Raw genomic sequence first — 10,914 nt, 5'->3', positions numbered from 1 at the left:
TTTTTTTTATTTCATAATTTCATTTTACTACCGATATAACAAATTGTAACTATAACAACAACAATTTTACATTTGTCTCATAAAATCTAAACAATGATGTAAGGAAAGGTATGTCTAGCAATTTATGATTATATTGATCTCCATAAACATTTAGACATATCAAGTACCAGTAAGCATGAAGATATTATGTGCATGAAGTATGTCACACCTTCATGAGTAGATTGAGTACAATTAACTTCACATGTATCAACATTTTCAATATAAATCTGCTCTTTTGTCGTCTAAGGCAATATAAAACTGCATAGGCAAAATAAAACTTCACATGTGCCGACTTCGGCAATATAAAACTACACAGGTAACAACATAGACTATATGAAACTGCAATCTACAGTGAAGTGCAAGTATCATTTGAACGATTGTATGAGCATTTTTAAAACATACCGTAATATATAGTTATTTGTCAACTGATATATTCTATGTCCCATTAACAGTTTTAATAAATTAATTATTCTTCAAACAAACCATAGTTTAGGGCAACAATTTAATATAGTTTTTGTTTGACTACATTTTCTGATTTTTCATTACACCCTTAAAGTAAACAGAGCATAAACTAATCACTCAGACCATAAAAAAATGTTCATTTTGAGAGTATAGAAAATTATATAGAATATGACAGAGCTCAGTTAACTGCAAAAATATTACTTTTTACTTAACAGTTTAATTGGACCAACTAAAACTACTAAAACTCAACAAACAATACAACACAAATCTACCATATCTTCAACATTGTACTAGTATCCAATATTTCAAATATGAAAAATAAATATAAAGTCCTTGAAAAAAGAAATCTGGAAGAGAAAGAGGACTGATCACTTTTGATTCTACGTGATGAAATATATTTAAAAAGACACCTAAGAAATGGTTCAAAAGACTTTAAATGTGCTTAGTTGCTTGAGTATCTAGCTTAGAGTCAACTGTGCTACTGAGTATATTACAAAAATACTATCTCTTGAGTATATTGTAATCTAATGATTGACTAGCTTACGTTTGTGTATTATACAAAATGAAAATTAATGTGTATGACGAAAAAAATGAAATACAATCTTGGAATTGGACGGTCACTAAATAGAGGGTTTGGTGTGTGAATGTTGTGTTTAAAATTTTGTTTTTCACTACAAAATCTTGCTGGATTAAATCACAATAGCTGTTGAATCATTTGATATAACCATTAGATCTGAATTGAATCAATTTACAGGAGCTGGTTTGAAATCTAGTTTGATTGTTAGCTATTCGTCTCAGACTAATACTTAATTGTCTTTGTAGTATGTTTCGGAAGAGGACACTTTAAGTTCCCTAACAAACAATCCATCATCCTCATCCTGCGCCAACCAGCGGTTGCACATAAACACACATTCCTCGTACAGCGGAATCCTTGCATCTTCCTGATCATCATTTTCATGACCTTTGCGACCTCTTCTTCTGTCCTCCTCTGCTTGTCGTAGACCTGAAGCACTTGTGCTTAATCTCCTGCTAGAGGTCGAGTCTCTTCTATCTCGTTCGCTGCTTGCTGAGCTTGCTCTGCGAGACTTGCTTTTCTTTTTATCATTCTTATCACTTTCTTCTAGTTCATTGATTGTCGATTGTTGTCTACGCATAGCTGATCTAGGTCGAAAGCTGCTTGCTGCTGATCCGGGTCTCCTGAGAGCAGATCCAGGGCGTTTAGAGGTTTTTAAGTCTCTGTCAGATTCCGAATCTGACTCAGAGGAGTTCTCGGAACTGGAGCTTTGGACAGAAAATAAGTCTTTTTTCTTATCGTTCTTACTTTTCTTATCCTTTTTATCAGGGTCTGTTTTATGTTTCATGTCTTTGCGTTTTTTAGAATCAATCTTATCTGGTTTATACTTATGCTCATCATCATGTCTTACAGATTGTCTCCTTTTCCCTTTTTCATAACTTTCCTCATCACTGCTAGACACGTCATCATCCTCACCGTCTAAGTCTCCCCGACCTCGTGCCTTTCTTGCTTGTTTGTTTTTCTGCTCATTTCGTTCCTTCTTCCTCATTTTCTTCAGTCTCTCCTTCACTTCATCTTTTGGAATGTACCGTCTGATTGTAACCTGTGGAAATTTTTAAGTAATGTAGTAGATTAGATACAAATTTTATATTCATGAATCAGTAATAACTTGAAATGCATATACAAGTTGGGCTAGCATTGAGTATGAGTAATAATAACCCCGCACATGGACACCAACTTGACGCTGAGGACTTTATATGCAGAAGGACCATTTTCTAAGTGTTGGGATATAATCTAACAAATGTACCCATTAAAGTGACACTCATATTTAAAATCAATACATACTGGTACACATGTATAACAAACATAATGTTTGAGTGATAAACCTGTAACTACCTACTAAATAATGCATTTATGGAAAATATTAATTTGAGAATAAGTGTGCATCTTAAACTATGTTTAAGCCTGTCTGTATTTTTATTTTAAAAATGTCAAGGTAGCCTTCAGTGTCACCGTTGCAGCGAGGGTGTTCAAAAACTTTGACCTTAAAAAAAAACAGTTAAAATATTTAAAAGAAACTTGGTTAAAATGTTGCCAGAAACAAAACACACTTGTATTGCAGAGCCCATTTCTCTGAGTTACCGTATGCCACTATTCCCGCAAAAAGTCAAAATACAAAACCTGTAACTGGCCCTTACTAAAAAACATTCAAGGGATTGAAATGAATCTTGGTACTGGTGTTGGTATAGATGTTGCTAGAGATAAAGTATAGCAAGGCCTGAAACTTTGATCTTGTTTTAACTTTTAATACAAATGTGGAGATTTCTTCCAATAAAATTTGCAACTATTTGTCCTAGGCTCATACCCCGAAAAATTCTCAAACAGTAATACTCTAGTGATGAAATTCCATTACCTTTTCTAAGAACCAGCCAGCACCAGGGTTTGCGTTGTCATGGCCAATAATTATGTGCTGTAGTTTTCCAACATTCACTGCATTAACCTGAAATAGATAAAAAAACACTTCAAAATAATTTTTCCATTATAATTTATATTAGCCAAAAATGTAATATATCATTAATTGTACTTAAGAACTGTTACTTTGAATTTTTGGATGGCGTATCTTGAATTAAAAAAAATAAAAAATGACATAAGTATCTTTATAGTGGTGCTATTATGGTAAGCTCCAGTTTTATTTACATCTTATGCAGGCGTGTAGCTGCCTATACGCGAGTAAGCGGCTGATTCTGACAAAAAACAAATCAGCCAAAGTTGCAGTATGCGTACTTTACTACATAATCCAAAAACTCCATTTTCCAGTACTAAATAAAGCACCCCAGAACGCCCAGAATGCGTCAGATTGCACCATTGTTTTCAAAAAATTACGAGGGGTCTTGCCCCCGGGCCCTCCCTTGCACAATTATGAATCCACATGAATAGAGGGCTAGCTACGGCCCTGTTATGCCAATTGACATGATTCTGTTGATCACTCAACCATTCAACCAACCAATAAAGGGATTCAATTCAGTCTATAAATAATAACATATGGTCGGAAAATCCCATGAATTACTTTGACCACCTCTGACAAACAACATCCAACCAGTGACAGGGTGGAGTGAGGGTCGAATTCCCTACTTGTTAAATGTTAATTACAAAGGAATAACAAAATTTTCATTTCTTTTATCAACTGCTTACAAACAAATCCACGTGTTCTAGTCAAATAATGAGCATGTGATATCTCTGGGTATTGATTGGACAATCAAATTACCTCAAAAATATCTGTCATATTTCTCTCAAAATTGTTTTTGGGGTTGTCAATGGGGAGTTGTTTGGTCTTTCCCTTCTCTCCGACCATCTGAATGAAGACGTTCGCATCTGTCCCAGCATACCGTATGTCCCCGGTCTTTGCAGAGATTACGTATTTTGTGTCTGTACCTAAAGATGGCAGATTATGTGAATTTGTGACCTATAATGTAATGTTTTACAATGAATGTGTTAATATTCAAGTAAACTGAACATTTGCTGTCAAAAAAGCATTTTTGGCACAAGTCAATTACAAGTAAGCTTTGCTATTTTTAATCCAACCTGTAAGTAACCTTGTTAACAGACATTTTTTGTACTCTTTTATAGAAGGAATAAAAATCATTTAACCAAGGCAATCTTAAGGAATTTATTTTGAAAAAAGAAGCAACCAAATTCTTCACATGGATATAATAAGGCACACATAATAGACATCTGAAAACATTGTGGGTCCAGATCTGAGAGACTACTGTACAGAACTTTGAACAAAACTGTACCAGGTCGTGGAAAATAACTGTTAAGACATGTATTTAGGAGATGGGAAACAGAGATAAGTTACCAGAGTCATGTTAGCCTCAGTTTGGTTTTTCAGAAATATGAATACTAAAAGGGCTTAAATGGTAGCATTGGTATTTATCTCATTTATATACTGGATAATTAATGTCAACCTTCTGTCACTTATTTTCCGGACATGCCCATGTTTACAACATGTACAATTTAAATGTAAACAGACAACAGCATCTTTATAAAGCATCTTGGTGAAAATGGTCAACGTGTTGATTTGTTTATGTGTTTTTTCTTCGTTTAATTCAAAAAGGAATGATACAAATATTAAAAGCATAAATTTGATGAAAAATAGAGGGTATATAAAGTATTTGTTGTTTAAATTTTCACTAAGTTGAACATTTTCACTCTTATTTATGTAGCGAAAAATTCACGTCAAAATCTTAAGACAAATATATAAAGAGCAATGTTTCAACAGTATTGTGTTTTTGAGTTTGTTCATTTTATTACTAGCCATATCTCAGCAATGATTTTCTAGATTCTGCAAACATCTACAAGCTTCTATGAAATGAAAGGCTTTTAAAATAAAAATAACCTGAAATCAATTAAATGATAAACATGCAAATGAACTGAAGTTGTTAGTGAAATGTGGGTTACAGTAACTTAAGACAGATTATATAATCTTACCATGCTTGTCTAAAAATAGAATAAGAAGACAAAATTTTGTTAGAAATAAAATAAACCGAGAGTAGTGCGATTTTGTTATATATCCGTAGAGTTTGAGGGTTTTTTTTAAAATTATGATGTGGAGTATTGTGATATAAAACTAACACATGCCCCAGCCCTTCTTGCCACCATTATGCCCATATGCACAAACTTGCCAATAATCTCTACCAGAGATTGATGTGGTGTTATCTTTGGTAGTAAGTATAATTGAATTATGACCTTACTGTGCCCCATAGTATAGTGTCTATTGGATCATGTCAAAATGGTGTGCTTCTGATCAGAACAAACTGATTTCGTATTATTGCCAGTCAAAATAGCAATTTTAAGATTTAATTATATTTAAGATTCATCCAATCCCTGAATCAATTCAGGTTTTAATGTACATGCTGATGTTCCAACCACTAGTGCAAGTCATGCAAAATAATCATAACATTCCTGCCCTGAACCATGTTTTGTTACCTTTCTCAGCTTTGTGAGAATGTTCAGGTGTGTTTTCATGCCTTTGTTGTTTTCTTGCTTTCCTTCCTTTTGTGAATTATGAATTCAATTCCAAAATAAATATTATACAGTAGATTATAAACAAACATACATGTATACACTATTGTATAGATATATGGAAAAAAGTTAGTATTCCAAAATCAACTAAGGCTATCAGATAAGTAATGAAAAACCTTAAGCGCCACCTGGACACAGGAACAGTTGTGATTTGATATTAACAAGGCTAGCTTGTGGATTGCAAAACTGACCAACATTATGCCTGACTGTTATATCAGTCTGAACAATTTTAAGACCATATTTTACCAATTCAAGGGACATAACTTTTTTTAGGCCATGAAATGTTACAGAAATTGCAGGTGCACTATTTCCCATGATAATCAACAACTTATACAATTTCGCCAGTGTAGGTGGAAATCTACATACTACATGTCATTACGACATGTGTTTTCAGTATATAGAAATTGATGGGACATGGCTACACAACTCCTATAATAGCTTTTAAATATCTATCTGTGGGTAAAATAGTATCAGTTAATTGTTAAGTCCTAGCTATAAGACAATAGAATGTAAAAACAGCTATATTGCAACATTGTTATTGGTTAAAAAGCTCAATATTAAAGCTCAATATTACAAAATACTTTTAATTTTAAAATTCTATACAAGAATGAGTACAAATACACCATAGAAAAAAATATTTGGTATTAAAATGGCATAAAACTAAATATATATATACAAAACATAGATATTATTTTAAGTTTCTCTACCTGAGTGTAATTCCTTGGGTAGTTTTTTCTTGGCAGGTATTTCCCGCCATAGTCTGCCATCACCCTCATCCTCAGCAATCCAACCTCCGTACATGAAGTAGTAAGTGTCTTTTGGCCTCTCACTGTCACGGATTATTATCTGTTAAAAGTCAGAAATACATATCACATACATACATTTGTCTGTATTCCACCTAGTGCCGTTAGATGATTTCCACTCTTCTGATGTCACATTAAAACAAGAATCATTACAAAATGCTAGAATGATGTCAAAAAACTAAATCCTGAAATAACCCCATTATAATTGTCTCATCATCTTTTCATTTGGCTATTGCTAAGAAATTCCTCGATAATTTTTACTTTATTTAACAAAAGAATCCCTTGAATTCAAGTCCTGTGCATTTGAATGTCCATGGTTATCATGTGACTAGTAAATCTCTCCATTGGTTTATCATTTATTAATATTTTTATCAGGGTGGTTAGGCGTCTTACATCGAATTTTCAAAGTCCATGAATCATATATTTTACAATCAAACATAGTAACCTTATCCAGATACCATCCCGCAGCAAATCCTTTCCCATCATGCTCTATTTTGATCTTCTTAAGTTCCCCAATCCCATTCATACGGAAAGCAAATTTATCGATGCTGCCCTTTTCAAACAGTTTTTTGTCTGATGTTGTATCTTTCAGAAGAATTTTTTTGCTGGTCCCATACTGGCCGAACAGTGTGATGAAAATGCTGGAGTCAGTCCCTGCCATCTTTTTGTTTGCAGTATACACTTCTATTGCGTATTCTGAAATTTTGTGACTCAAAAATTTGAAATTCATCAATTAATAGTATTAAAAGCATGTCCACTTCTGCATTATATGAATTTATATCATGACAACTGTAAAAGTATAAAGAAACATTGCAACCCCTCATATTGGGAAGATTGATAAGAGTTTTGTAAATCATCAATTGATTATTATAAAATACATATCAAGTAAACAAAGAAAAAGGTGATGTTACATACTAGTATCAGCACTAGTGAATATCCCACATATTTGCAATAAAATAAATCCAATCATTTCCCCAATCTATAATATAACTGTTAACTCCTCCACCTCTCAGCTACCTGTAGGTGGATGTTCTAGTTCCTGAGCATCCAGGTCCACCCTGTTGCTGTAGTGGGGTTTCTCAAACAGTGAGAGCCACTCCCCACAGTGGAATATCCATGTCTTCATGGCTTTCACATCCGTGATGAGCACCTTCTCCAAGTGCCAGGCCTCACTCTTGCGTGTACCGTCATGCTGGGATTAATATAGCATTAAGATAGATTTTTTTCATATTACATCCACAGTGGAAGAATAGCCATACCAAAAAAACGTATTTATATGATATTCTTTTACATACTATTATATGGACTAGATGTAGTGGCCATTATAAACACTATTCAGTGGGATGTCATACCTGAATGTTCTTCTTTTATGTATGTTAAGTAGCTTTGTGCATATTTAAATTGATAAATGAAATTAGTTGATGCAGTTAATTGTGACACTTTCACCCTCAAAAGTTTTTTTTCTTTCAGAATTCAGTCAAGTACTAAAATCAGCATGTTCAGTTTGAATTGAAAATTTAAATGTGAAAAATCCCTACAAATGTACTTCAGTGATCATCAGAGATTTGTAAACAGTGTGTAAGTTTAAAAAAATAAAATACCTCAATGGAGAGAATCTGTAGATTTCCTAGGAATGGTCCTTTGATATGAAAGACCTCTTTGGATGCTCTAACGAAACAGAAATTTGAAGATCCCTGATTTTTCTTCAATTGAGTTTTAGGCAAAACATTTAAGGTTCCTTTGATTGCAACAAAAACCTGAAATTAAAATAAGCCCAAAAGTACAGGTTCAGTATGTATGGTGAGCACATATATATAATTTATATCTCAGAATGCTTTTATGTGTCTATTGAACATGTAACTTAATAACAGCAGCTTTTAATATAAGTACATCCAAATAATATTTTAACAAACTATTATATTACTAACTAAATTCTCATTACATTAATGCATATTACTTTCTCATTATATATTAGAACTTAACATATCATATAAAACTCTACATGTACATATGTTGCGCTGATATGACTAGCGTAACACTCATCTTTCATCTTAAACATATTGGAATGTACCTTGGCACTAGTTCCAGCATTGCACTTGTCCGATGTGAACACCTCAATCTTGTAAAGTCTCTCCTTCAGCAAGACCTTGTCATCTTCTTCCACCACTCGTTTCTGCTTCGGTCTTGGGGCGATGTACTCTATCTTCGTACGACCAGTGTATTTCTTCTTTGGCTATAGCAATAGAGAAAGACTGCATAAGAAGTAGCAAACAAAAATTGATAGGATTATAAATGTTTGCATACACTGGTGAGCAGCATTTCTCAATGTTCATGAAAAGTAATTGAAAACTATTTACATTTCTTTGATATTAATACAGAAAAACTACAGGAACAACACCAGCAGCCAAAAAGTTTTACAATTATCATTTAAGGAACAAAGCCCTGCAATATACCAAGACAACAACCAAAGATACCGAAACATGAAAATATTGATAAAGCAATAAAGGTTAAAAGTATTCATTTTACAAAATAATTGTGCCTAGATTATCACAGCAATCATAATACCTGTAATACATTATTTATGAGTGTTCAACCTGACACATTTATCAATATCTATAAAAAATCTTTTAGGACAGTAACTTACCTTGTGCAAAAGCATGTGCCTTTTATGCTCCTCAAGAGTAGTACAGAGGTAGCAGAAGGTGTTTTTCACTGAAAAAATAATAAAATTAATAATCTTAATATTATATTCCTATTCTTGAAGTATGTTGTTAAAATTCTGAATTAAATTTAGTTAAATAGATCTTGAATTTCTGATCAAAAATATTTTAAAGGAAACATCTAGCCTCTGTTTACTATCATTGCGATATTCTTACACTCTACCTGGAGGATCGATATATGTGTCCCTCTGTTCATCTGTGGCAGGGTCACCCAATGTGACTGCAGTCTTATTGTCAGTAAACATAACATCAACACTGCGGCATCGATCATGCTTTCTCATCGACTCAGGTTTTGAAACAGCTGGGGTAAAAAAACACCAAAGCAGTTATTTCGGTCCAAATTTAAATACAACATATCAAATGCATATTCGCAATTTTTAAATTTCTAGGAGCACACAAGAAAGAAAACATCATACATAACTACCTGAAGTAAACCGAACTTGGAGGAAATGTGTGCTCACTGCAGGGCCAAAATCGAAAACCTCCACAAAAAGCATGGATCTCTATTGACCAGGTGCACACTTTACTCCTCATTATTAACATTTAAGGACCTCAAATCCAGGTCAGTAGAAGGTAACAGAAGAAGTCGTACCAACACAAACTCGCACCACTACGAAGTCGCACCATATACGGTGAAGTCACCCCACATATGGATTAAAAAAATTATAATTATAGGCAATAGTCTATAAAAAAGGTGATCAAGGTGTGATATTGTTATCAGTGGAACATTAAAGAAAACTTTTCACATAATTTTATAATTAAGTGTAAAAGATTGTTGACAATGGGTTGAGAAATGAAGTAAAATAGGCATCCAATAATATTTATTTACAAGCATAAATAGCACTGGTGATCAAATAATACACTATAAATACACGTAATAATATGAAATAAACATTTAATCATACCATGCATGCTAACATATTAAAAACTGAATTATTTAAATAAAGTAAACCAGGCTCCACTAATTGTTTTAGATTCATAAAAGTAGAGTGTCATAAATACCTTATCATAATGTACAATGATAATCTTAATCAATAACATTAAAAAACAATCTTTTATCCAATGTACGTTGTGTTCTTACACATAAAGTTTGACAGTAATAACATGTACTATATAATCTTTATGTGGCGTAACTTCTCTATATATGGCACAACTTCATAGTGGTGCGAATTTGTGTTAGAAGGGAGGAAAAGTGCACCTTTGAGGTGCTGATAATCTCGGACAGACAGGCATGGTGTCCTACCAACTTATCTAACAAGGTGAATGTTTCTAGTACACACACACACTGCATGAGGGATATATCTTTCTTTCAGCCATATGCACTACTTACCTGACTGTGGCCGAGATGTAGGGTGCCAATGTTTTACTCCATATTCCAAGCATGGATCAAGCTTTTGCATCTGCTGTGACAGTCTGTGCAGATTGTTATGGGTTTTGTCACACAAATCTGTTAATCCTTTACCATATAGTTCAGTACTGACAGGTCCAGTCCATGTTTTCTTTAAATCACCCCGGCCTTCACAAAATGCTGGGGTAGGACGTAAATGCCACGTGCCGACGCAATCAAGAGACATTTTTTGAAACAAAAGAAACAATTATTAGACTTTCAACTAATATTTATTACGTAGATGATTGTATTAAGGGTGCTAGATTATTTAAAACATGCAAAATTGGCTGTTTATTTTCGTAACCATTGTAAACAATCGTTTGCGGTGTGAGTGAAAAATAAATACTCGTAAAAATAAGAATAGCATATTAAGGGAGCAGGCAACACTTTGATGAAATAAATTTCAAC

At 33.4% G+C, this 10,914-nt stretch overlaps 1 protein-coding gene across 2 annotated transcripts; it reads right to left on the bottom strand.

Moving 5' to 3' along the window:
- Positions 1 to 18: 18 nt before the first annotated feature.
- Positions 19 to 10,819, bottom strand: LOC128209552 (lipoxygenase homology domain-containing protein 1-like). 2 transcript variants are annotated; one of them, XM_052913629.1, is made up of 12 exons: positions 10,450 to 10,819; positions 9,283 to 9,420; positions 9,044 to 9,111; positions 8,471 to 8,632; positions 8,001 to 8,156; positions 7,417 to 7,591; positions 6,845 to 7,095; positions 6,304 to 6,442; positions 5,501 to 5,566; positions 3,780 to 3,946; positions 2,928 to 3,014; positions 19 to 2,117 (listed from the first exon to the last, which is right to left on the bottom strand). In XM_052913629.1, exons 1-12 carry the CDS (start codon positions 10,691 to 10,693, stop codon positions 1,308 to 1,310), a joined length of 2,463 nt encoding a protein of 820 aa, XP_052769589.1. In that variant the 5' UTR covers positions 10,694 to 10,819; the 3' UTR covers positions 19 to 1,307. The 2 variants fall into 2 exon arrangements, with proteins under 2 accessions (XP_052769589.1, XP_052769598.1); XM_052913638.1 differs by lacking the exon at positions 5,501 to 5,566 and having other exon boundaries at positions 20 to 2,117.
- Positions 10,820 to 10,914: the final 95 nt, after the last annotated feature.

Source organism: Mya arenaria, chromosome 2, assembly GCF_026914265.1.
Source record: "Mya arenaria isolate MELC-2E11 chromosome 2, ASM2691426v1".
In the NCBI taxonomy this organism is placed as follows: Eukaryota; Metazoa; Mollusca; class Bivalvia; order Myida; family Myidae; genus Mya; species Mya arenaria.
This window is presented reverse-complemented; position numbering and strand designations above follow the sequence as displayed.